We start from the raw sequence: 27,695 nt of genomic DNA, 5'->3' as shown, positions 1-27,695 counted from the left end.
TAAATTCCCACGCGTCTCTCCGAGCCTCTTTCTCTCGCGCCGCTCGCAATAAATACATAATAATTATATCGTCTCGGCTTATCTTAATTCGTGTGTATATGGAAAGAAAGAAAGGAACATTTGCACGTTTGGAACGATCATGACCTCCGATGCACCGCCGGCGTCAAAGACCCGACCAGAGAATAAGTTCTCGTGCGAATTTTCACTTTGCCGCAGCGCTAATTGCCTCTTCACGTAATTAAAAGTACGCTCATTGTTTTAATCGCACTCTTTTCAGAAGCTCCACGTATACTTTTTAACGTTGCCACTCGGCGTGATGCAATTGGTGGTTGAAAGAAGTAATTAGCACAGTGGTGCTTATGGTTTCGTTCAACTTGGTTATTAATTTGGCGCAATGTTTGGACGCTTCGATGATTTGCTGTCGTGAAAAAATAACTGGGCATGTTTCCTCATAGGCCATTCAAAATAACTTGTTTGGTCTCAAGCGCAAATTGCTGTTGAAATATTTTTGTTTGGCTATTCTTGTAATTATGATCCTCATCCGTATTTCCCTTATATTTAGAGAGCACTTTTTAAACAGATTTCACTTTTGAACTAAATAAATTTTTTCTGTCATTAGATTTATTTTTCAAAAATTTAGAACTATCTATGCGTTAGGAAAAAAGGTTCATAAATAAGTTTAATTTATTTGTCGATGATAAAAAAGATTAAATGTTATAATTAAAAAAAAAAATATTACGCTCGAATCGATAGTTCCATCAATTTTAATAATATTTTTTAATTGAAATTAGAACTTGCACATTGTTTATGCTTCAAAAGAATTTAGAAATCGCATTGTTTTGATCTTGGCGCTGGGAAAAAAGGGAACATGCGGATACACATTCATGTTCACGTTGTAAAATAATGCAAGGCAACTAGAGTTGCGAAATGGAAATGTCTTCGCAGTCACAAGTAATCACAGAAATAATGCATTTATTTGCTTGTTGCAAGAAACACGCAAGGATAAGTCGAACGAGTCGCGAATTTTGCGTAGGATCGGCGGTCGGTCGGTGCAGCTGACCTAAACCAGTTTACATGTGAGTTGAGTTGCAAACTGGAAAAATAAACTCAGCAGCAGTCTGCGTCTGCTGACCAGTGTGTTTTATCAGCGGATTTTCGTGCGGAAAAAATATGTAGTATGCGCGCCTCATAAATAACTTTATGTCATTTGAAGGGCAAGTTAATGTTTAAAATTTTAAAAACGTAAAATAGTTTTTAAAGTATTAAATAATTATTTTCATTATTTTTTCGTAACGAACAATAACGAATATAAAAATGTATTTGTATCTTAATAATGAGCATTCAATTTTAATTATTTATTTTAATTTCATGTTTTATTTAGAGTTTAAAATTTGCATCTCAAGTAAAATTTTTAACGTAAATATGACACATACAACAAATATTTTTAATTATAAATACAACATCAAGTATATCAACATTGATCATTTCATTTGAGTTAATCTATAAAGGTTATTCTTCATTTTAAATTTCCCTTTAGTTGAATTGGGCTTGTTTATAAAATTTATAAATTGAATGATTATTATAAAAGCATACAAGATTAATTTTTCTGAAGAAATTGACACTCGGGGCTTGGGGAGATGATCATGGAAAGCCCGAGTTCTTCATTTTAACAAGATTAACATTTTATATTTGCATTTATAAATTTTATTTGTAACATGGTTTGAAAAATCTTTATTAATTAATAATGCCTTGTCTATACAGCAGATGAATTGTTAAATGATTGATTTGGATCAATTTGAGACTAAACTAATAGCTCGAGTAAAATCATATTAATATAATTTTAGCTTTGTTTATAGTATGAAATATTTAATAATATATATTTTTCAAAAAGTTTGGCGTTCTGTCTAAAATTGCGGTGAATTTAGTTTCAGTTTATTAGCAATACCTGCTCGCCGTCAGGTGCGGCTCTCTGGGCAGGAAAACGGGGACCTTGATCCGCACACTACGCGCCTCTTGCTGACGTAACAATTGACACATGTCGCATGAAATTATCGCCAGCACTGCCAGCATGCAGTGAGAAACGAATTGGGTAGAGGCCACGGGGCTAATTAAATTAATCAGTCCAAAAACGCGGCGATGATAAAAAAAAATAGCTTATGCACCTTACATGGAAGTGGCAAGGAGGAGCAGCTGCGAAAGATGTATCGGCGCCTTAATTACGAAGCCAAGGCGATATATTGGATTCGCGAGTTTAGCGCCGCCGGGTAATCGACTTTTAGGTCAATTGGGACAAATTTTTATTTCATATTGTGGCGAGAATGCAAGGAAATGAGATGCGGACCGGCGTGACCTTTTGACGGTCGCTGCCGAGTTTTTGCAAGGCTTTTGACCTTCTGGCTTGATTGGCGGCAGCTGCGGCCTAAAACTAAACGGTCTTGTCGTTCCTAAATTTTCTTAATTAATTAATGAAACGCAGAAATTCCAAGAATGTTGATTAATAAAGATTTGATCGCTCAATAATTTAATTAATTGACTTTTAATTTGCCTATAAAAATAAAACTATTTTTAAAATTAGAGAATAATGGGATGTAATGTATTGAAATCAAAGAGAAATTAAAATTTAATATCAACTGCAAAATTTGGCCTTTTCTCAACGAAGTGTTTTAAAATTTTGATGAAAGAAAACTGGTCACTTAAGCATTCATAAACAGACGAGTTGAGGAAAATGTTTAATTTGTTGTAAAAGTTTGCTGATTTTAATTTTTTCATGCTTCAAAATAGGTTCGCAGACAAAAACTGATAGGGCCGTTTGGATTTTAAATAGCAACGAAAGTCTCGTTTATTAATTGGTAAGAAAATGTTCCCAAATTAAAATAGAAATGAATTTTATTGGTGTTCTTATAAAATTAAAAAAAAATTTACAGAAGAAATTCAAATAAATTAATCATTTTCCCCCCCACTATGCAATAAAGTTCAAAATTATCTTTGGAAATACTTGCTTCTCATCAATTAATGACCTTGTATCAAAACGCATCATTTCCAAAATTGTCAATAGATAGAAATCAAAAGGCGACAACCTCGACTCACTGTCAATTTTCGAAATCGCGGTGACCCCGATTTGCCATCAGGTTAGACCGACGGATGTAAACAGATAAATCTGTCCAATTAACACCAGTCGGCGAAACACGGAATTGCTCTTTTGAAACGCGATCTGCAGCGAGTGCAGTTTTTCATGAATTCCACTTACGCAATGAAGAAAATAATTCACTGACCTGCAAAAGCATAATAAAAAAATTCCAGCGGCATATTGGGCTAATCTCGGCGGCGAACGACCTCTAGAAAAATGAAATTAACTTTCGAACAGCCTTTGCCGCTCGCCCATCATTGTCAGGAACGGCGATCCAAGGTCTGAATGATTTTTTTTTGCCAGGCACCCTCTTTTAATAAAATGCTTGACCTAGGCCAAGAATGGAGAGGCGCCGAGTCGTCGCTTGCCAGGAATTTGTTTTCTTTTTTCTGTGTTCTCCATTCAGATGGGGTAATTTACTGGAAACGCGCAAGGTGTGTGCAATGCACATCGCCGATCGATTTATTGAGTGTGAAAGAGCAAGTCGATTTCGCTGCGAGCGAGAGAGCCGCATTTGCATAGAGCGGCAAATCGTTAATGATTTTCAAAGAGGGAAGATTTCTCGCTAAGGTATATATGGACGTAACAGTTTTGTTGTGTAATTTCCACGCATCGGAGATTGCGAAATGAGGTTATGTAAAATCTTCCACTTCACTATGCTGATGAAAATTAACGCAGAAAAATATTTCCATGCGTTTGAAATTAAAAATCAATGTAAATCATAAATTGTGTGAACTTAATTTGATCGTATAGTTTTGAGTATTTTTGGGAATTTCACTAACGAGTGACTATGTTTTAGGAAATAACTGTTAATCTGTTTGTAAATTACATTCTTTTAAAGAAAATTTATTTAATTTGGATTTTTTGAAATTAAAATATAATTATTTTTTTGGTATTTGGTAAAAAATAAAGAATTTAAATGTTAAGCAGTTTTAATTCAAATATTTCAAAGTATTTTGATAATAATTGGTGAGGGTTATTATGATTTGTTATGCTTTTAAAATAATAAATGATATCAACGCAATTTATCAACAGTTAAAATTCGTAAAAATGATTTTGATTGCAATGTATTTCCGCATTAAATGTCAGATTTTATAGGTAATTTCAAAAGAGACATCTTACAGGATAACATTGAATATTCTTGAAAATTGTCAAAACTGAATGTTTAAATATCAAAATTGCTTTTTTTTTCGTAAAACTCTGAAATAATTTTTCCTCTAAAAACTGCTCATTTAAAATTAATGAAAATTAGTTCATCTGTTCAACTTAAAATCGCTCCAGTTATATTATTTGCAAAATAAAATTATTAGAAGACTTGATCGGCTTTTAACAACAATTCATCGGAAGGTTTTTTTACTGCGCTCGCTGTGAATAAAAATCAAAATACTCTGCAACAATTTTGACTCTGCAATATATTTTTGAATCTTCATGATTTTTCCAATAATTAATTTCCTTTCAAAAATCTCATACGCGTGATGAAAGGGTATAGCACAGCACCGTAATATCAATTGGATCAAAAATAACTGCATTGTATGCAAATGATCGCACATATTTAACTTAATTAAGCCTGGAGGTGCATTAGCTCTTTTATTATTGAATAAATAATGCAGATGCTTTGCGGCCCACCCTCCCATTCATGGAAAAAAGCAAATAATATAAAGCGTATTTTATTGTTTGCTTTGCGACAATTGCCGTGTGTGTATCGTTCGCATTACTCTTATGCACACACACACTCATGTAGATATAAATTGCGGCTTTTATTTACAGGTGCCATTATCGCTATTTCTCGCTTTGACGCTCGACGTAATTTCATTCTGTCTGCAAGTTAAATCCACTTGCTCTCGCGCAGCCTTGACTTGTGCGATGAAATGCAAACTAAAGCACAATGCGGGGCTAGATAAATTATAATCATGGCTCTCTCGTAACTGTTGTGCTTATTTTCGTGTGTGGGTTTTTCTCTTCCAATCACACGCGCGGCCTTTGGTGCCCGTTCAGCTATGACAAATTCACTCCAACAGCGGTTGACAATCGATATAAATATTTTCCGCACACGCACCCAGCGTTCCTCGCCTTTTTGCTGTCAGTGAATGAAAATTATGATCTCATCTATGTATCAATTTAGAGAAATTCAAATTTAATAAACAAGCTTTATATAATAATTAAAATTTATAAATCTCTTTTTCCTACAATTATATTCTTTTTTTAATATTAAATTTTTATTTAAATTTTTTAATATTACCTCACATTTTCATTTCCATAATTTATTTTTAATCTAGTAATTAAAATTTATCGCACCATTAAACGTTAATGATGCTAATCGGAAGTCATTAGGATTTTGTGAGGAAACTTACATAAAAGCTGATGCGGCTTGTGACTGTTTAATTTTTTGTCATAATAATCATTAATTATCATTTTATTTTGCATTAATATTATTGAAATAAATCCAATCGATTCATGCCTTAGTTTCATACAGACTATAAGAAATAAATTTATTTCAATAACCAGTGGAATTAAAACAAAAATAATGAAAGCAATTATATTCCTCCATAAAAAATAATTCTGATTTAAAAAACCGTCTGGAAATCACAAAAAAATGAGCTTGTGTTAAATTCAGAATATCACGAGATAATCAAGTCAAACAAAAAGTACCCTTTTCCATACAAGCAATAATCTCTGAAACATAAGGCGATTATAAAAAAAATTAATTTCTGAGTCACGCAAATCAATAAGAGCTCCTCTTTTTATTTAATCCTCAGAACAGTTATGCGCTGATCCGGCTGCCGAAATTTACGAGCCAGAACAGGTTGCAGCCAATAATAATAATAATAATTTCGGACCGTAAAATAAAACTACAGGGAATTAGCATCCTTTTGAGAAGCACAGAGACCGATCGTCGGTACTTAGCATAAATCACGGGCATCGACGATCATATTTAGGAGGATGACGTGTGTACCTCTTGATCTGACCATTTGCGACTCTCTGATTGCAGGCGTGCGGATTCCCGATGTACTGGAAGATGCCACTTTACTTGGCCTGCGGTGGCGAGGCGACCGGCGGAGTCGTGCTGCTGCAGACGTTCCTTGACCTTTGGCACAAGTAAGTAGTGGCACTGCCTCTGGGCTTTGGAAATTAATTTTTCATAACTGTGTGTCTTATGAAAATTCATGAATACATTTTGCATACACATCAAAATCGAGTATGGATCGACTTGCCATATCCGCGAGACCAACCTCAATCGCTTCAAACAGAATTCCTAAGAAATTTAAAATTCAGTTGAAAATGAAGCTATAATTGGTTTACTTCAAGGCAATCTGTGCCCATATCAAGATACTTCATACAAATGATTAATAAAATTGCCAGATAAACCTTCAAAAAATTAATGCAAAAACAAGTGAAATTATTCCTCACAATGGATGTTTCCGAATTTTGTCATTGTGACGCTGAAAAAACATCTTTTTTGTAACTTTTGTGCAAAAAAAGTAGTTAGAAATTCTGAGCTTCATTGGTGTTGTTTTAATAGATGGAAAGTAGTATTTTAAATATTGTTTAAATATAGCATTTTTTTAGAATGTTGCAAACTCTTTAAAATATTTATATGCAAAATTGTTATTAAATTTTTTTAAATAAAAATTTTAAAACATAGTTTGTTTTAATATAATTTTTTACTTTTTTATTTTAATACATTATTATTGCAATTTTAAAATAATTCATTTCTAGGTTAAACATAACTGATGTCATATAATTAAATAAATATTTACATTTAATTTTTTTAATTATAAAAAATGGCTAGCTAGATACATTTCGCATGCATTTATGCAATGAAAAATTACCTCCTGAATCAACAAGTTTGTTTTTCAAATTAATATTTAATCCTTAATTTGAACTTCTGTAGTAAAAAAGTAGTTTTTATCGCTAGTGATCACTAGTTAAGAAAAATTTAAAAATTAATAGCAACAATAAATACCATTTTGAAACTTAAGTAAAGAAATTATATTTATATTGTTACCTAAAATATAGCAATTGGTGCTAATTGATGAATTTTCAGAATCTGCTCCGGAGGCAACGACGAGGCGTCTCGCATGGTGTGGCTCATGACACGAGGCCAAAGATTGTGGCTGGCACCCGAAGACCTTGCGCCGATGGTCCAGGACGTGGTCGACACTCACCCAGGACTCAGTTTTCTCAAGGAGGCAACAGAATTCCACTCCAGATACGTGCACACTGTATGAAATTTTAATAATAATTCATAGGTTCTTGTGAAATAATTTGTTCGAAAAATTTTAGGTGATAGCTCGAATCTTTTACTGCGCCAACAGGTCGTGGAGTGGCCGCTTGACCATCCCTGAAATTAAAAAATCGCACCTTCTGCAAGCCGTCCGGCAACTGGAAGCCACGTCAGACATCAACCAAGTGACGCAGTTCTTCAGCTACGAGCATTTCTATGTGATTTACTGCAAGTTCTGGGAGCTCGACCGTGATCACGACCTATTCATCGACCGCAACGATCTGGCCAGGCATAACGACCACGGTAACATTTTTAGTTAATTTAGTTGAAATAAAATATTTAAAGGTTGGAAATGTTCAGATTGAAAAAAATATGTGATCACCAACATTATTATTAAATTTCATTATCGCAACTGCAGGGTAAAAAATTGCACAATAAAAAAGTCAAATTTAAAATTTTATGTTAAACTAACCTAAAACTTTATCACCTTAATTTCAAATTATTTGAAAATTATGTGTACAATTATAAAAAAAAATCCTACTAAAATATTGAATTTGACAAATTTTGCACGGAATCACTTATTTGCTCCCCTTTTTCCCTTCAACATTTTTTCTACTGCTGATAAACTTAATTAGATACTAGTTCACTATAATTTATCAATATTTTTGAAATATTTCCAGCCTTGTCGACCAGAATGATTGACAGAATTTTCTCCGGAGCGGTGACCAGAGGCAGACGAACTGCCAAGAAGGGAGATGAGCGCATGAGCTACACAGAATTTGTTTGGTTCCTCCTGTCTGAGGAGGACAAAACTCACTCGACTGCTGTGGAGTACTGGTTCAGGTAAAGCCAAAGTTTAATTGCAATTACAACATTTGCTAATCATAATTACAATTTAGGTGTATGGACCTGGACGGCGATGGCTATCTCTCCATGTACGAGCTCGAGTACTTTTACGAAGAGCAGCTTCAGAGAATGGAAGCCATCGGGATGGACACCCTACCTTTTGAAGACTGCCTGTGTCAGATGTTGGACATGATCCGGCCTGAAGTGTCCGGGAAGATTTCTCTCAGGGACTTGAAGAGGTGCAAGTTGTCACCGTTGTTCTTCGACACCTTCTTCAATTTGGAGAAGTTCCTGGACCACGAACAGAGAGATCCGTTCAACACTCAACCAAGAGAGTCTGCCCCTGACGGCACTGAGGTAAATAAATAATTTTCTATAATTTATACAAAGGGAAATAAACATCTTTTGTCCTCTTTGCAAGCTGGACGATGTGGAAAGTACATCTTTTCTATAGTACATCATCACCATCATGATTTTCAATTTTGAAATCAGATTTTCTAATTTGAGTTTTGTTCACAGATGTCTGACTGGGACAGATTTGCTGCTGAAGAGTACGAGTTGCTCGTGGCCGAAGAAAGTGGGCCCGACGCTCCAGACGATTTGTACGTGTCTAAGAAAAAGCCGAGTATTTAACCATAAATAACCATCAACTACCAAAAATGTGGAGGCGGTCTTCCCCCAAAATCGAAGAAGTCTTCACTAAACTTTCTAAATAGAACTTTGCTATTTCGGCCGAGCTGGGGCTTTTCTCCATCACACACACATCTCTCCTAACATATATATTGTTTCCAAATTTCATTTGGATGTGAAAATCCATTCGAACTGTTATCGCCTGAGATAATTAGTGCCTGGGCGGCTTTGTGGTGGTGGAACTTTGCTAAGTATCTTCTGTGTCTTGGTCGGTTGCAGGGCAGATGAGATTTAGTAGTAGAGCTGTTGAAGCCCGCCCTCAGTTGGGCAGTAAGTAATGAAATCATTGTTGAGTGTCTCGAGGCGAGATTGTATTATTTACATCTGAGTAACTCCTCAAACCGCAATATCCATTGGCATGCTGTACACATTAGACATAACTGCATGGCACTAATAGAAAAATCACAAACTAAAACCAGAACTTCGAATCAATCCCACAATTTTGAAATTTAATTTTTTCAGCAAACTTGCAAAACTCAATCACCTAAAATTGCTTCTGTGTTGCTTCTGTTGATCCCTTTTTCAGAAGGGGAAAATCTGTTTGGAGTTTATTTATTGATAGACTGGAGAAAAAGATAATTTTTCTCTATAAAGACACTTTTCTATTCAAATTTAGAATTACAAAAATCCCAATAAAGTAAATAAAGAATAGTTATAAAAAGGCTTTTTGTAAATTTTTTTAAAAATCAAAAGGAAGTTGCATAAAATAATTGTTGGCAAATGTTTAGAATGAGAATATAAATGGGATTTTAGATTTTATGTTTAATTTTTGACACCTGGTATTTAAAATTAATTTTCAAGGTTTCTAGGGAGGTTTTTTTTATGAGCTAATTTTAAATTTCATTGATATTGGTTAAAAAATTTAAAAAAAAATTGGATTACTTCTGAGATGTTCAAAGAAACCAAGAATAGCAAAAAAATTTATAAAAAAGTATTTTTTATTTAAGCTTACGTTTCATAATCAGAATGTTAAAATTTGAAAAATTCAAATCCATTTACAGAATGAATATTGGGCGAAATTTAACTATATTTTTTTTTCACCAGTCTATTTATAGCAAATATTTAGTAAAAAAAAATATATGCATGGCTTAAAGGGACATAAAACTGTCCCCTGAATTGATAAATGATTTAAAAATGCTTTTCAATATTATGTGTCCCTTATTTGAGAATTTTGTCAATCCTTATTATTATTGTAATTAATAAAATGCATCGTTTTCAGAATGATGTACAGCGATGATCTGAGTGAGGATGATGACGACGAAGATATTCTGTCGCCGAATCTCGATCGGCTGGACGAGCTGGCCGAACATCAGCAGCAGCTCAACCGAAGCTTACCCAAAGATGAGGACGCATGGGGCGATCTGAGCAACCTGTCCGCGCTGGATGGAGACGAAGACTCCGGAGACTACGCTGGCGACAGCGACGATTACTCCTTTTGAAACCTGACTTAACACAATATATATCAAAGAAAATCAAAGACTTTGTTTTTTCGAACCGAAGATTACTGAGAAATTGAACCGAAGTGTCTTTAATTGAACAGGGGAGGGTTGAGATGGTTATTTTGTTAACCAACAAAGTGGCCCTCCTTCCAGCCTTACAAGATTTTACATGTGCCTTGAATTATGGACGAGGAGAATCAAACACTGCTTTTGTCTTGTGTTGTAATTTGATGTGCCTGAAGAAATTCGAAGTGAAAAAGAAGAAGCTCAATAATATTGGTTACACGTGATTTTTGGATGGTTTTGTTCGGATGTGAAAGTTTTGGTTGTATAAATGCAATTTGCAAAAATGTCTGTTTTGTCTAACCCTCTCTTAGGTTCGTGCTAAATTATTTGACGATTAACATGCATTTAAAAAATGAAAAATGCAAAAAAAGAAGCACAGCATGTTTCCCCACCTTTTTTTTTATCAAGCCAGAAACAGGTTTGTTTTTGTTTTTAGTTTCAGATCTTATGTAAATTTGCTTTTCAATCACGCCAGATATCAAACGTCTCAATATTTTTGTTTGGGATTTTTTTCTTTCCTCACAGTTTCAAATTTTTATGTAAAATCCTCACACACAGTCATCATTTTGCCGCATCACACAGCTTTATGAAGCGTCTAGTCTGGGATAATAATAATGTCCAAAATTCCCGAAATTGCCTTCAACAATGGGGCCGTCCGATTTTTTTTACTAAAATATGTATTTTGGTAATATGCGCATTATTGTTATTTCCATTTTGTAGTTCAACCGATCACTTTTTTGCACTCAACAAAAACAAATACGCATACATATCTAACACTGAACGAATTTAGATGCAGCTGCAATCATTTATGATTATTTCTCACTTGTGTATAATTATAAATCTTAATAGATATCATCCACGCCCTGAGACTTTCATTCACTGAATGTACACAACACAGCATTATATTACATTTTATGAGCGTGAATACATCAATCAATCAATCAATCAATGTGTTATTACTATTATTATCCGTTGGATTATTATCATTTGATAAGTATGAATATATGTACTTGCAATATATATTGTTCGAATATTTATCATCCTGTATATTGTGAAGAATAATAAAAGCAAAAATTGATATCAATATAACAAAAGATTCACAATTTTATATGAACAATTAAACTTCAATAATAGAAATTTAATAAATTTAAATCAGACCATTATTATTATTTATTTATTCTTTTCAGTCTAACAAAAATTTGGATTTTGAAATTAAATGAAAGGGTTTGCAACTAGATGTCTGGTAAAACGCCCAACATCAAAAAAGAGAACATGCCGCCGGAATATTAAAAAAAAAGGTAGAAATAACGCAACATCCTACAAAGTATGCAATGCCGCCGTACTCAGCTGGGTTGCTTTCGCTGGTATGTTACTCAAAAATAATTTGAATTATTTTTATTTTACATTTCTTTTTACTAAATATGGCACGTAATAAATGTGGCTTTACGTGACTCATCATGATTAATTATTATATTTACTAACAAAAAAATTTTGAATGCTCATAAGTGAAAAGTCTGCCACGGCGGAGTTCCAACCTTCTGGTTATATTTTTCTTAGGTCAAAACCTTCCCAAACTGGGGGGCCGTTTAGCCCTCTGGAGAAAAAAATTTTATTGGAAATTTTGATAATATAAAGGGAACTAAAAATAAGACAAATATAGCCAGAAGGGCGGGCGGTACTTCGCCGCCGAGGCAGACTTTTCACTTTTGAGCATCCAAAATTTTTAGGGTAGTAGCCAAGGTTTATTATCAAAATTTCCATATAATTTATATCTCCAGAAGGCTAATTGGCCCGCTAGGTTGAGAAGTTATGGAAGTCAATGACCACTTTTTATACACATTACACGAGTCGTATTATTATGTTACTGTAGTGCTTCTTAAAGTGAGCATAAGAAGAACATAAACGAATGAATGCATTATGCTATCATTTTAACAAAAACTTTAATAAATTGTAGCTCCAAGATTGGAAAATAATAATTTAATTACTATAATTTACTTACGTCTATATATCGACCACAAATTAAAGTTCATACAAAATAGAATCAAATATGCGTTTAAGCACGTTTTAGTATGTGGATTTGTATAATATGAGAATAATATATAAATAAGAAAAATTTAAATACAAAAAACTAAAAAAAAAATATTTAGATTAAGAATATAATAAAATAATATATGATGTAACAACTGCAATGATTTAATAATAATATATAAATTAAAATAAAATAAATAAAAATTTTTGTTATATGTTTAGTATAATTTATAAAAATAAATTATCATATTTACTTTTTTCTAACACATTTTAATATTATTTACTAATGACAAGTAAAGTAGCATTTGAGCTGACGTGAATGAAGAGGGAAGTCCAGATGGGCACATCTAGATAGCAGCACGACCGCCGCGTGGCTGCGAGCGGCGGGTCTTCGGGGTCTCTCTCCCCGCGAACGAGCGGGCTGAGCGCCGAGCGGCAGTGTGGTTTGCAATTCGGTGGAGGAGCGAGTGCGAGTGCGTCGCGGTAGCCGCGCGAGCAAAGGATGGCCTCTCGGACGTCAGGCGGCCGCGCCAAAGGCCAGCGGCGGCCGCGGAGCATGGTCGAAGACGACGACACGTCCTCCAACGAGTTGTCGCTCAAGCTACGTCGCGGCTCGAGCGACTCCCGCGACTCCTTCTACATGGACTTTGACCAGGGCATCGACTCGGACATCGAGCAGATGGCCTCGTCGGCGGTGACCGGCGGCCTGGCCGGCGCCGCCACCGCCGGCCTCGTCGTCGTGGTCGGCGCCGAACTCGAGGCGGCCGTTTCGTCGGCGCGACCGGCTTCAATCTGCTCGTCCACCGGCTCCAGACCCTCCAGCGTAGTCCACGTCGTCTCGCACCAAAAGTCCAGGTAGGATGGTCCCACTCATTTCATTATTATTATTATTATTATTATTATTATTATTTTTTTCGATTTTTCTTTAAAATGAATGTTATGAATGCCTTAATGTATTTATTGGTATTTATTTTGGAAATTTATCAGTTAAGTTAATAATTTTATACAATTTATAATAAAAGAATATGCATTGCCTCTGAATAGTCTGAACAGAGCTTTGTTTACCATCAATTAAAGACCTGAAGTTAACCTGCCTTGATGTGTAATGCAGACAAATCTAAATTTTTTTAAGCGCAATTTTCTGAGAATGAGATCAATCCACATTGTTCTTAATTAATATAAAAAATGAACTATTTTATTATTTTTAGAACCTCCAGACTTAACTTTCATGCAATCAACTTTGCTCCTTTGAATATGCAAATAAAAAAAAAATAAACGTTAATTTTTGCTTAAAATGATAATTTAAATTTTTATTATAATTTTAAATTAATCGTAAATATTTTATTATTATTTTATATTTTATTAATGCTGATTTGCTGGTTTTTATTAAAAAAACCAGAAAATCATTTATTTTAGTTTACTTTCTGCAACTTGGCATTAAAAATTTTATTTTTTTAATTTCCTGAAGTTATTAAGTATTAAGTCATGCACGCCCTTCTTAATGTCATTATATGTCTGTGTCATCTAATGTAACAAAGATCAACAGATATTCGACCGGTGCTTGAAAAACAAAAGGATCGGTAACAAGAACAAAATATAAGAACTCGGTGAGATAAAACAAGGTCTTCAGACATTTCTTCACTTATTTCTCAATACTATCGAATACAATAAAATAAAAAACCGTTGGGTGTTTTATTACACGGAAGGACTTTATTTAAAACGAAATCTTCATCTTCTGCTGTTGTCAAACGCGCAGATGTAAACCAACGGAGCAAACAAATCATTTAAATCAATCTAGTTTCAATGAAAAAGCTGCAAGAAAAAAAATTGATTTTTATAATAATTATCAATCATATTAAAACATTTGATTAAGAACCGCACTAAAAATAATGATAACATTACTAAACAATATTAATCAAAAAAGTTCAAATTGTGAAAAATTAGAAAATATTATTATTTCCCAATGAAAACTGCTTTTTAACTACTTCAACAATATCAATCAATTAATTTTATTTTCTGACGTTTTCCTTTAATTAAACTTGAAATTTGATCAAGGGGGTTTATTTTAGCTACCCTAGTGATGAAGAGTTGGAAAACATTCCTATAATCTATATTTTAAGAATTATAAAAATTCTTATTTTATAGAAATAGAATTTTGATAGAAAACTATTGTTAGTTAGAAACCTGGATTTACAAAAATACATATTTAGTTTTTAATTTTAACGAAAATTATGGAACTTTTGCATACAAATATCATATAAAAGTTGATTGCCCTTTGACAAAATTTGTGAACATTACCGTGCCTATCCAAGGCAAACCAGCACATTACACGCTCAAAGGTCTCCTCACATTTCATTTCTCCAGCATGCAAAACGGAGCAACACTAGAGCACGTTTGTGCCAATGAGCGTCGTTTTTAGCCCCGGTTCATGTTGCTAATTGGGAGGAAATTCCGCACCGAGGCAGAATTTCCGCGACTCGTCGCCAAAAACAAAGAGACGTACAAACCTCATTAAATTCACGTCAAAAGCCGTCATGTCGCAAGTCAATTTGCAGCGGCGCGAAAATCAATTGCAAACCCGCGCCTCTCTCTCTCTAAATACATTCGCCGGAGCAATGTGCTTTGCGTTGGGCTCTACATAGAGATGTACATCTGGCGGTGCACCCTGGTCACCATGGTTACAGACACACACGTACTCTCTTCCGATTCGATCTGCATCGGGGGCAAACTGAATGCACGCCGGAGAGCACCACCGAGGCACAGATCACTAACCGGAACAGATCCATTAGTGGGATGGATTTGTGCAGGTCTCGGGCTCAAGAGGGATGCAGAATAACAAAATAACATAAAAATGTGCTTTAAAGGGTGAAAAAATAGATGGTCACATGCAACTAATTTATAGGCAAAGCAAATTAATTTTAAATTGAAGACTTGCAAAAAAAAAAATGATAATCTCAAAATTCATTTGCTGTGCAAATATTATAAAATTCTTATTTCATAAATTATTTGCAGTGAAAATGTTCTGTCAAATTTAACCATTTTCTTTCTTTTTTAAATATTATCTTCAATATAAAATGTTAAAATAGCCGAGTTTTATTAGAATTTCTGGATTTAAAAGAAAATTTAACCTAAATTTTTGTTTGTTAAGCAAAAAAAAAAAATATTTGCTTATTTTCTTGAGTATGGTTGGTTGTTTATATTTAAATTAAAATTGCTTGGGAAAGTAAATACAATTTGAACCCTAAATTAAATATTAAGAAACACTGACTAAGATTGTATAGGAAATAAATTCTGAAATTAAAATTTTATTCCGACCAGGATTTCTTTAATATTATAATATTTGATAAATTAAAAATAGATGTCAGATTTGCTCTTGTTGCCCTTTTTTGTTTCGTAATCAATTTCCGATCAAATTGGCTCCCATCATTGTCCAAATCCAATCAATTTGCTCCCTATTTTCTTTGGAAGGTGGTGCAATCAGCTAATTGAAAGCAAACGTGAGTGGCTGCCCTCTCAGCTTCACGTAAGCGAGTTGTTATTCCTGTACACACAACTCCTGATCGAAAACCGCAAGAGCAGCATCATCTCCGTGCACGCTTTTCGACTTTTAAAACCGCACGCAGAGCATAACCGCAGGATTTTTTGAAAAAACTAAGTTTCTTGCTGGAAAGCCGGATTTTCGTCTCTGCTCCCCTCGCGATCTGCATGCGATATTACATTAATTCCATTTGTAGCGAAGAGCAGCTTGAAAATTTAATGCCCTAGCACCGCATACGCAATCATAAAATTCCTCCCTTTCTGTCGCGTGTGAAAGAAAAGAATAAAACACTCGGGAGACGGGAAAAGAAGAAGAAGATGAAGGAGAAAGGAGACGTGCAGGTTTATGGAATAAATTTCCCCGTGCTATGGACGGAATGAGTCAGTCGTAAAGGAAGCGTTGAATTTATTGAATGGCCTGCCGAAAGGAGAGAAAAGTATTCGTATATAATTCAAGGGAAGTGTAAAAGAAGATTTTTCGGAAATTAATAATTATTTTGGTAGTTAAACATTTTATTTGTTTCCCATCACGTTTTGATTATAATAATCAAATTTTTTTGTCAAATAATTATTTATTAAATATTGTTTCTTGATGAATATGATTAAATTTTCTATACAATCTGTATACAACGGTCTTAAAAATGAGTATTGATTCATATTTTGAAGCATTTTTTGAAAGATATAGTTAAGATAATACTGATTATATGGCATCTCAATATTTCGTTTTGTAGAAATTAAAATTGAATGGCATCAACATTTAATTTTGTTATAATTTATGAATTGTAAATGAATGATCTGTAAAAATTAAAACAATACTATACCAATTATTTCATACAATTTATTTATTCCGAAGGAGAAATTTTCAAAATTTTATTTAATCTGGAAACCATGTTGCACTGCCCAGGAAGATGATATGCACCAATGTTGTTAGGTGAAGATGCAACGAGATCGCACCCGCCTTTGCCACCAGCATCGTTCCCCCTTGCCAAAAGGGCACCCCCACGGACAAAAGACTTTCTTGCTGCGTTTCGGGTTTTTGCGGCTCACCCGAGACGCTCTCTGCACCTTTTGCGGAATCCATTCGGCAAAGTGCATTTGCTGCACACCCCATTGTTTGTGGCTGCCAGAGACGCGTATCGCGTGCGGAAATTGCATAGTCGTTCTGGAAAAATAAAAGCTACAGGGCCGGCGGCGGGGCTCAACGTGATAATCGAGCCGTCGCCGTTCATTTACGAGCCGACACGGGAAATTGACGAATTGATTAATTGCCGACGGCGCTCGGGCTGAACACGCCCTGAGTGAGAATAAAAGTAATTTTTTACCCTCTTGTGGAGAGTGAAAAAATTTACATGGAAATAATTTTAAAGTGAAATTAAAGCGCTACGGTGAATAAATTAATTAAACAAAAGGGGTTCGGGCCGCCCGTAAATATGAGACTCTAAGGAGGGAAAGGGTTTGTTTGAAGCCAAAATAAAATCACTGTTTGCCGTCGTGGAACAACAAAAAGTGTTCTTTGAACTTGAAGACGCTCGCGTTTCGCCCCCCTGTTTGTACAAGTTATGCAACCTGTGCGCCACCTCTGTCTAGACTGTTGCATTCCAAATGATAACAAGTCGATGTCTGTGAAGTTGTCTGATATTTTGATGACGACTGTTCTTTGATTAGAATTCAATTTAAAATTAAATTTAATAACAATAAGATTTTTATATTTAAAGATGAATTTTCCTTTTTTTTTTCTTTCCTGAAATGCATAATATATGTTTGTTTGTTTGTTTGTTTTGTCTATGAGATATTTTTTTATAATAAAGAATATTAATTTGAATTTTTTTTCTATGTGATTGATTTGTGCATAGAAAGTTTTGAATTCTTACAGAAATAATAATGAATAATACACAATACATGTCGGCAATGCAAGAGGAAGAATTCTATCTATAAATTATTCTTATCATATTCTGATAATTATATATTGTTGTTAATTTATATAAATTCAATAATTTTACATATTTATAAACAACTCACAGACTCAAGTTTAGACCTTACATTTAAAATCATAGATTATTTTTTTTTAGTAAAAATTTAAAAAAAAATAAAATATTAAAATTAAATTATAAAGATTAATATTATTTGCAATGTGTAATTCAAATTAAATAAAATTATATTGAAATTTTAAATTTTTTGCTTTTAAGAGCTCTTTTTAGAATAAGAAATTTTGCTTTGGCTGAGGCAGGGCTGAGGGTGGAGTTAACTTTATTATATTAAATGTCAGTATCCTGAGCATTCTGAGCAATATCAATCCTCTTTTGCGCACAATCAAGAGTAATCTTTCCAAAAATTATAATTGAGAAATCAATCAATCTTATCTAAATTAACAATAATTAATTTTCCTTAAAATTTTAATGCATCTAGTTTTCCAAATGTTACGAAAATCATATTGTCATAAAAGTCTTGAAAACCACTTAGACCAAAAACCACCCACGCTGCATTTGCGCGGTCTTTGGCGAAAGCCGCAGGCGAGAGCGTCAAACTTATAAATCACAACCACCCATTAATTAAGGCAGCAAAAAGTCGCAGAAAAAAATCCCTTTGCCATCCATCCGCCAGTTGGCTCGGCGTCAAATTGACTTTTTTCGCACGACAAAAAATTGTCTCCGCCACTGGAGCAGTGCCGTTAATTCTCGTCGACTTTTTTTTCTCATCGCCATTCAGTGGGCCGTGTGTTTATTGCGGTCATGTGTCAACCCTGCCCGGCGACACAACAAGCCCGCGGTCTCTCAAAGACAAAGCAATACCAGCAGCTCCAGTTTTTCACTCTGGTCGAATTATTTAAGGCTTTACTGGTGCTGCGTTTGAAAGACAACGGACGAAAAGAAAGAAAAAGAGAGAAATGGGAGAGCCTTCAGATGAGGCCCGCCGGCTCTCGTCCTGCTTGCTACTGACGTTTTTTTTCTGTGAGATGTGCTCGTCTTGTGCGTCTCTCCTTACTATATACGGCGCATACAAAATTCATGAGGGCTTAATTTTGGTAAATAATAAAGTAAGCGGAGCAGCGTGTAGTTGAAAATTTCAACAAAGAAGTCCAATCTGGCAGTTTAGAATAAAAGGCAAAAAACTGCACCGCCTTTTGATGTTGTGGAAATGTAGTATTTTTTTGGAAATAAGAAATATATAAATTCACTTACTTTAGATGTGTATGATGACTTGTATTTTTGAGCAAATATCAAAATAAAAAATTTACAATACAATTTTTAAAGAATATTTTGCTGTTTACATTAGAAAAAAATAATTGTGCTATTGAATTCAAGTCCTATGATATAATTATGTTTGATTTAATATCAATTTAGTTTTTTATTGTTCTAAAACATACATAATATTTTTAGAATTTTATAAGCAAAGTTGTGGATTTAATGCTCCATGATAATTGGAATATCGAAAGGCCACGATTAAAAAAAGCATAGAATCCTGATAGGTCTTTTGTAAAGATTTCAATTTTATTTTCTTTTTAGAAAAATGTTTTCAGACAAAAACGTAGAGTTATTTACTTACACACTTTCTTAACTTGAGTAGTTCATTTTAAGCATAAGTTCAATATAATACATTATTTCCTTTCTGGGATCTTTGCAAATTGATTTCTAAATGGAATTTTATAAAAATCTTCAGTCCATGGTTATATTTTTTATTACTGTATAAGTTTTTCAAACTGTTCAAAAATAATTTTACTTTCAAACCAGGACCAGGACTAAACAAAAAATTGAAATACTTAATTTGCTATTTCTGAATCATATCTCAATGGAAAAAGTAATGAATTTTTTCCACAATTGCGGGTATTTCAATAAAAAATCACATTTAGTCAGTTACATTTTTTGATCTTATTTGATAGCAACAAATCTCCCTAACCGTTTCTAATCTCGTGCAACGCACAACACGACGGGAACACATGTTGGAAAAGTTCTCATTTCTCACCAGCCTGCCCTCGCTGCATATTATATACGAGTGTAACAAAGCGAGTTTTTAATCCCTCTTAACCCTTTCATGCAGTGAGAGAGCCGCGTGCATAATGAAGCGTGTACACATTCATATTTTTGTCATCCACTCCCTTCCATTAAAATTTCGGCGGCGCCCCTCGTCGCTTTTGGTTTTCCAAGTCGAGCCTTGAGACGACGTCGACGACGGGGTAAATTGATTTAGCCGAGTCGGCGCGCGCTTCTCGCTCTCCAGCTCCTTCGTGCAGCATAATGAGCTTCACTGAAGAGTGTTTCGGAATTGAATTAAACTCGGCTCGGCGGAGCGACCGAATTTGTGCGCTGCGCCCCCCGCCTTTTCATAATGAAAAATTGTTGATTTTTCGCTTCAAAGGTCAATTAAGGCGAATTTTTGTCTTCGAGATGAATGAAAGTTCATCTTCCGCTCCATAAATTATGCTTTGGAAAAGTTGGAGTGTTGTAATTTTCCGCTGGAAGGATTTTTCAGCTTCGCCAGAATGAACTTTGTAATTTTATTAATTGACGAAACGCGTGAGTTGGCAATTTCCATTCCATTTTTTACCAGATAAAAAAGAAAGGGCAATACTAGTAGAATTCAAATGTACTGGGAGTTTTGTCAGCTTTATTAATTACATTAATTATTATTATTGTTGTTTATTCTTGTCCGACAAATATTACATACATGTTATATGCACAGATCACAAAGAAAAATAAATAAAGAAAAAATAAATAACTCATCTGTCAATATTTGCTTTGATTAGGATCTTACATTTTTACAGCCCTTAATCAGCAAACGTGCAAAAATTAATTATTAAAATGGATTGAAAATAACTTTATAGTTATTAAAAAATATAATATTAGTTGTTATAATTATGGCTTCGTGTGGTTTTTGTGTGGATCTAAGAATAAAAATTTTAGTCTTGCTTTTACTGTTAATTAATTTTTGAGTTTCTATGAAAATTATGAACTAATTTTTATTAATTTAAATACATTGTAAATTAGTCACAATGACATAATTATTAATCTCTCAATAAAATATACAGACTTCTTCTTTAAGACATAATAAGAGTTATTTATCTCCATTATAAGGCTGTAGTTAATTGTCAATAAATTATTAACTTATTTTTATTAATATTAGAGTTTAAGGACTCATGAATGTGAATGATGTAATAATAGAAAACAATGGATACTCTTTAAAAAATCAAAATCAAATAAAAAGAAATATTCCACTATTTGAAATTGCTACAGCCAATTATTGCAATGTTTATGTTTCAAAAACTGCGCACAATAATGTAGTATCGAATTGTTTTGTGTCCCGACAGAATAAACAAAGGGCGCACGGCCAATTGCATATTCATGAGTAGCGGTGAGGCTTTTTAGGCAGCAACAAGGCAATTAACTGCGTTTGACCATCACGAAGATAAACACGCCGAATGAATGGAATCTGGCGAGGAGGAAAAGCTTCTCACGCGCCTCGTCTCCCCGGCATGCCAATTAGAAACCGGCCGATCAATCCATTGTTCCGGCGCCAGGTGTTCGTTCCTTTTTAATCGGCGAGGGTGCGAACAGATAAACCGACGGCGTAGTTTCTCCTATTTTTAACCCTGCAATTAGAGAATGGCCCCCTAAAAATTTTCTACGGTCTATTAACGGAAAGACAGAGAGAGAGAGGAAAAGAGCATATTTAAAAAAAGTTCCCTTCCATTTGTCGTCGCTGCTGTTTTGCGTTTCTCAAGCGATTTATTTTCAATGCCTGCTCTTTGTGTGTATTAATGTCAGACAGGTAGCACCTGCAGCTGCCGGCGCGTTTCTTCATACTTTTGGTGTGCCCATATTGAATGTCAGGTGCTCTTTTTCTTGTCCGCTCTCGCGCCCCTCCCTGTCGTCCTTTGTGGGAATGCAAATCGCGAGTGTGTGCGACCGACCAAACTCAATCGCAAAGGGTCAGTAGCCAGTCAGTTTGAATCCGATTGTCGCACCGTGTCCGTCAATAGAGTGCTCTGATTTATTTAGCCAGCAGGGATTATAATTGAGGGTGACGAAATGCTGATCCGGGAAGAAGGAACCAGGTAAAAGTAATTAGCGCAGGCTAAATTATATAATTTTTATCTTAATATTCTTGGAAATACTTCAGAAAGGCGTAAAATGGTTTAAGAATTCCCTATAGTTTGCTAAATTTAATACTAGAATTATTTAATTCCCTAAAAATTAAAAAAAAAAGTGTAATGAGAAACTCTTTGATATAAATTTTGAAAATTTCACTTTTATATTTTCGTCCTTTTATTTGTATGTAATGCAATAAAATTCCTTCCACCGACATCTGTTGCCCTTCAAAATTTTATTGACGCTGAGGCTAGAGGTCACGGGTCACACAACCATGCATTAATTTTATTATTTGTTTGCTCATTGATAAGAATGTGCTGGTATATACGCGTTGACTAAGTGCGCTGGCTTTAGTCTTCGGGCCAAAGTGTCCATCTGGAGACTTTGGGGACGCGTCAGGGGGGTGAAGAAACATGGCACCGCAACAGGCGAAGCAGCAGGAAACGCCTGCGGAGGTGCATCCACAAAGGGTTTCCTCCACCGCCCTTGTTTTGCCGCAGCACGTCAAGTGGGCCGATCTGGGGTAAAAAAATTGCAATTGAGTGCTTGAAAATTTATTACTTTTTGTTTGTATAACCAATTTTTACGTCACTATAGAGAGCAAACATAATATTCTGAAAGTGCCAGAACACGGCTTTGAGAAAAAATTTATTTTAAATGCCCGTATATAAAATTTAATTATGCATCTCAATTTTGAAAATTTGACTTTTAAATTAGTTTTTTCCTTATAGTTTCAGAAAATGAAAATTAAATTAGTCTCAATTAGTCTATGAAAGTGTAAACAAAAACAGAAATGAATATAAACAAAATACAAATAATATTTTTATTAATTTTTGATTAGCTGGTAGCCTAGAGATACTTTTGCAAATATAATTTTTTTGCTTTTCAAATCCTGTAAAATGAAACAAGTAAATTAAGAAATAATATTTTCTTTTGCTTCTGCAAAGCCTTGCGTTGAATACCGTGAGAAATTTTTATTAGACTAAAGGCAAATTTTTCTGCAACGCGTTTGTTACAAAGTAATAATGGAGGCACATATGAAAATTTTCCCAGTAAAATCAATCAAAACACAGTTTCGCTCGCAGTTCATCGCCCAAAAGTGGCACTCAAATGTGTCGTAAAGTCATAAAAGCCGATCGTAAAAAGAAACTATACGCAGCGTGTGGGCGAAGCTTCAAAATGTGAGCAGCCAGAGTTTTATCATATCATACTTTTCATAGCGTGCCCTCTCTTTTTATGTTCATTTCCACATACCAAGCAAATGAGAAACTCATTTTCGCACCATAAACTTATAAGCTAGGGTTGCTCGCATCATGAATTGATAGAAGAATATTTTTCCTTTTTTTTAACTTCTATTCAAAGTTTTAAAATCTTTATTGTATTTGTTCCAGTTGGAGCGGCAATCTTCAGCCTGGCGAAGCGCTTTTGCTGCCTTCGCCGGTGAGTCCCACCGTGGTGCTGGTGCCCAACGATGGTCCCCCACGACAAACTAGTCCCATTAGCTCGAATGACGCCCAGACTCGGACGCACTCGAGGGCCCACTCGGGGGTGCCGTCCGTCTACTCGCACCACGACACAGAGCACGGCACCAGCTCGTCCCACCAGCACCTCATAGTCCAACAGAGACCTGGCTCTAACATGGGGTGAGTAATAATTTCAGCTTCTTTTAATCGAAATAAATATTATACCAGTTTGAAATAAAATTTCCAAAAAAAGAGAAAACAACTAAAAATATTATATTGTTTTAAGATTTTGGTCTTTATTTCTGGACTTTTTTCTTTTTAAAAACAAATTTTTTTATGTTCTACTTATTTAATTTATCTACTTAATTAATTAAATTCAATCTAATAAATACATACATAAAACCGTTTTTTATATTATGTTTTTAGTTTAGTTTTCTTTAAATCCATTTTTTAATTTGACAAAACCTGATACTGTTTGAGTCTGAAAGATGCTTATAGTTTATAAAAATTTCGTTTTATTTTCAAAACGTGTTTATTAGTTACAACAGCCTAAAAATAATTTGAAATGAAACTGGCAATTTCTTATCATTTTATTGACATTTCTGCAAAATAACAATTTCCTTTCCAATGCTTTCCAATTTCCCATCCTTGGCAGAAATATCAACATTGATCAACATCAAATCTCTATTTATCAAGTTCCAATTCTCTGAATTCTCATTTTCTTCAACGGTCGAGTATATTTTTTATTGTTATAAATAAATATTTGGGCAGAGAATGCATGGCGATAAATTAATAAACACAATTGTAACTAAATATTAATATTTTGACCCTCTCGATTTTTCAAATATTTATTTATTTTATTTCTTTAACTTAAACTTGTCATTTTTTTTTTTAAATTTCAGCCTGCGAATAGTGCCAGCCGGTCAGCTACCGCAGGTGGTGTATCAGCAGCAAACCCCAGGACACCCACCGTACCCCCATCACCACCCAACCCTTTGCACGCGTTCGGTGCAATCGCTCTCCAAGGACACGAATCAAGGAAGCGCCACGTGAGTCAAAACTCTGCTCTAGCTTTCCCCACGAACGACACAAAACTGCTTTTCCCGACGAACCAATCAATTTTCGGCCGTAATTAATCGAACTTGGGTGATTTATGACCGTGAGCCATGGGGGTGCTTCCTAACAGCCCCTCGCACAATGCGTGCTCAATCGCACACACCGTCGCCCTTCCGAGCTCAAGGAGGAGCGACGCGTTTTATTGTTTCGCGTTCCCATGTCATTTTTTCCCACTAATTGGGAGGTCGCCCTATCGCTATGGCTTGATGAGCCGCTTTTTCTCTGCAGCCGAGAGGAGCGACGGCGGAAACCTAATCGGTTTTCGAGCTGCCGGGTGGCTTTTGCTCCACTGCGTAAAAATATATATTTCTGGTGGAATCGGGTTTCAAAATAGAGAATGCCGAGCTGAACATATGGCTTGGAACTGGAGTTTGGGGATAAATCTCGCTCAAAAAGCTTAATATATGTTTGTGGGGCCATTCACAGGAGTAATTTTAATTTGTAGAGTGAACGATAAATTAGGAAAAAAACGTCTGAAAAGAACACAAAAATATGCTTAAAGACTGTGCGGTTTTCCAACATCAGTATCACTTTCAATTGTTTTCAATAAAAGTGAGAATTTTCTTAAATTATTGTCGCAATATCAAGCGCTGCCCTGAAATTGTTAAATTTCCATATATTTCTTTGAAAATCAAGCAAACAAATATTTCCAATAAAAAAATGCAAGTTTTCTCTTTATTGTTTGAAGGATTTACACTCGAGGATATGATCGGAACTCGTTCTTCACTTCCAAGTGTCCTCTCTAATACATTAAAAATAAATAAAACATTCTTCAAATTGTAGAGCTTACAACAATTTTAGTTATAAAATTAATTTTAAACGTTATGTTAGATGTTTCCCTTATTTGTAGCTAAACATGGGCTTCCGTAAAAGCCAATGACAATAAAATTTCAATAACTTTTAGACTTAAATACGCAATATATATTTTTGTTGTTTTCGATCAATATCGAATCTGAAAATTTTTCTAAAATAGCATAAAGTAATCTTAGTGCATTTTAAATTTTTTTACAATTCAATGAATTATCCACCAATCAAACATAAAATTAACAATTTTTACTAGAAAAGTAAATTTGTATAGAAAAAAAATAAAGAGAAGAGCCAAGAGTACTTTCAACGCAAATTAAAAAAAAAATTACATATTTTCCCCAAATTTTGTCTGTTTTAGACAATTTTCTTCTATTTTATCAATTTAGTTGATTCTATATTGCAAAAATTTTAATTTTTAAGGTTGACAAAGAGCAGAAAACATCATTAAATTAAATTTTTCTATCTTTCACAATAATTTTTTCAAATGCCTGTGCAATGGGACATTTTCCCCCTGTAATGCCCGAGTCAGCAACTGACAATGAGCACCACTGCACGTCACGTGAAAATGTTTACGCTGCAGCTCTCTACAAACAAGAAAAGAGCACCCTCGAGTCGAATAAACACAGAGAGAGTAAAGCTCGCGTGTTCTCTATGTGTGCTCGCAGTTAAGGCGTCGGCAGCACGTCAGAGATTTCGAAGAAGAATGAAGCAGACCCCGACGCACACACGCACCGAGACAGAGAGACAAACTTGCTCACCCTCACCAGAATAGTAGTTGTCACACTCTCGGCTGCTGTGTACTTATCACCCTCGCCCCTCAAGAAATGACAAATCAACCGACTCGGTTTTAGTCGCAAACTATGTTATATGGCGCTCGCGGGCACATTACACGCCACATACATTTCAGGCGACGGCTGCTTTGCTTTCTTTCGGCAGGGGTGGAAATTTATTTCCCAGGCGTTTTGCTAACAAATGGCATGGCTGTGTGCGTTCGCAATTTGCATTTTGCTGTAACATACAAACGAACGTTCGCTTTTCATTTGCACGGCGCCCCGGCAGGGAGTGTGCCAGGCCTGATAAATAAAAACGTCTGCGTTAATGAATGAATGAATGCCCTTTTGTTTTGCAAACGTCGAGGGCCCTTCGAAACGGAACGCATTGCAAATTAAAATTAGCCAGGTCGTGGCTTTCAAAAACGTATGTGGAGAAACTTTCAGACCTGTAATTTGAACCTTTGGAAATGTTAATCAACAACAAAAATTTGATTTGATTGTAATAAAGATTTAAATTTGAACATAATGAGAGAGAAAGCAATGGAAAATTGAAACAATATAAAGGCTTTATTTAAAATTTTCATTGCCTCTAAGGCGGCTTGATCATAGTTGATAATTTTTGTGAAATTTACAAAAAAATGTATTTAATTAACATTATATTGTTGTGAATTCCTGGTACCTGCTAGTATTATCTACAATAATTAATCTTTGCAAATTTGAAAAGAGTTCTTTTGAGCAGAAAAAATTGCATGTGAAAAGTAGTGTTATTATTTGAAAAAAATCAATGATTTTTTTGTTTAAAAAGAAACAATTATTCAATAAAAGTTGGTAGATTTTTTCTTAAAAAATTCATTATATCGCAGTTTGTAGACAAAAACATCTGACAAAAATAGCTACAGTTAAATATTAAGAGAAAATTTTTGTAGAATTGTAATTTATAGCAGAATAATGTATTTAGTATGATATGTATAAATATAAATTTTTTTAACACAATAAATTAAAAATTAATTATTGGATGTATTGGAAGTATCATTTTAAAGTTTATTTTACAATTTTACTGTATATAAAACATTTTATTTTATTTTAACAAGAATTTTGCATTAGCCACCTTTTTTAGAGTTGATAAGTTAACAAACTTGTCTTAGCACTTCAAGGTATGCAGTTAAAATTAAATAAATACACAGACGCATATTTTAAAACACTACAATTATTCATTATTAAATTAACATTAAGATCTCATTTAAGGTTTGCAATATTTAAAAAATTGGAAATATTTAATTGACGAAAAAAAAGGAATCACTGAAACTCATTATTTAGCTCCTAAAGTGCAATGATGAAAATCACCCCTTAACTGGCCTCTCTCGATGTAATTCCCAATGTCACATTTTCCGAGCGCGTAACACCATCCAACAGATTGCGAAGCTTCATTTTTTTTCATGCGTCGCCGGCGGCCCCTAACAAGCCACCAGGCGCTGTGTCGTGTATTCCATTATTT

General features: G+C 34.5%; 2 protein-coding genes across 11 annotated transcripts in view; both read left to right on the top strand.

Annotated features, from left to right (window-relative positions):
* Positions 1–10,810, top strand: part of LOC132204029 (uncharacterized) — a 71,993-nt gene extending 61,183 nt beyond the window's left edge. For 6 of the 7 annotated variants that reach the window (XM_059632276.1, XM_059632259.1, XM_059632267.1 and 3 more), the window contains 7 exons: positions 6,117–6,223; positions 7,173–7,350; positions 7,412–7,655; positions 8,033–8,195; positions 8,252–8,555; positions 8,718–8,800; positions 10,108–10,810. In XM_059632276.1, the coding sequence (XP_059488259.1) occupies positions 6,117–6,223; positions 7,173–7,350; positions 7,412–7,655; positions 8,033–8,195; positions 8,252–8,555; positions 8,718–8,800; positions 10,108–10,327 (1,299 nt within the window). In that variant the 3' untranslated portion in view covers positions 10,328–10,810. Of the gene's footprint in view, positions 1–6,116; positions 6,224–7,172; positions 7,351–7,411; positions 7,656–8,032; positions 8,196–8,251; positions 8,556–8,717; positions 8,801–9,107; positions 9,159–10,107 lie in introns of all 7 variants that reach the window. The other variant, XM_059632301.1, reaches the window with a different exon arrangement.
* Positions 10,811–12,856: 2,046 nt separating this feature from the next.
* Positions 12,857–27,695, top strand: part of LOC132205107 (proton channel OtopLc-like) — a 38,274-nt gene continuing 23,435 nt past the window's right edge. The window contains exons 1-3 of one of the 4 annotated variants that reach the window (XM_059633980.1): positions 12,857–13,276; positions 23,433–23,684; positions 24,407–24,553. In XM_059633980.1, coding sequence (XP_059489963.1) covers positions 12,924–13,276; positions 23,433–23,684; positions 24,407–24,553 — 752 coding nt within the window. In that variant the 5' untranslated portion in view covers positions 12,857–12,923. Of the gene's footprint in view, positions 13,277–21,888; positions 22,014–22,410; positions 22,565–23,432; positions 23,685–24,406; positions 24,554–27,695 lie in introns of those variants that run through there. The other 3 variants (XM_059633982.1, XM_059633983.1, XM_059633981.1) reach the window with 3 other exon arrangements.

This window comes from Neocloeon triangulifer, unplaced genomic scaffold (genome assembly GCF_031216515.1).
Source record: "Neocloeon triangulifer isolate White Clay Creek 2 clone unplaced genomic scaffold, ASM3121651v1 ptg000002l, whole genome shotgun sequence".
NCBI classification, from domain to species: domain Eukaryota; kingdom Metazoa; phylum Arthropoda; class Insecta; order Ephemeroptera; family Baetidae; genus Neocloeon; species Neocloeon triangulifer.
This window is presented reverse-complemented; position numbering and strand designations above follow the sequence as displayed.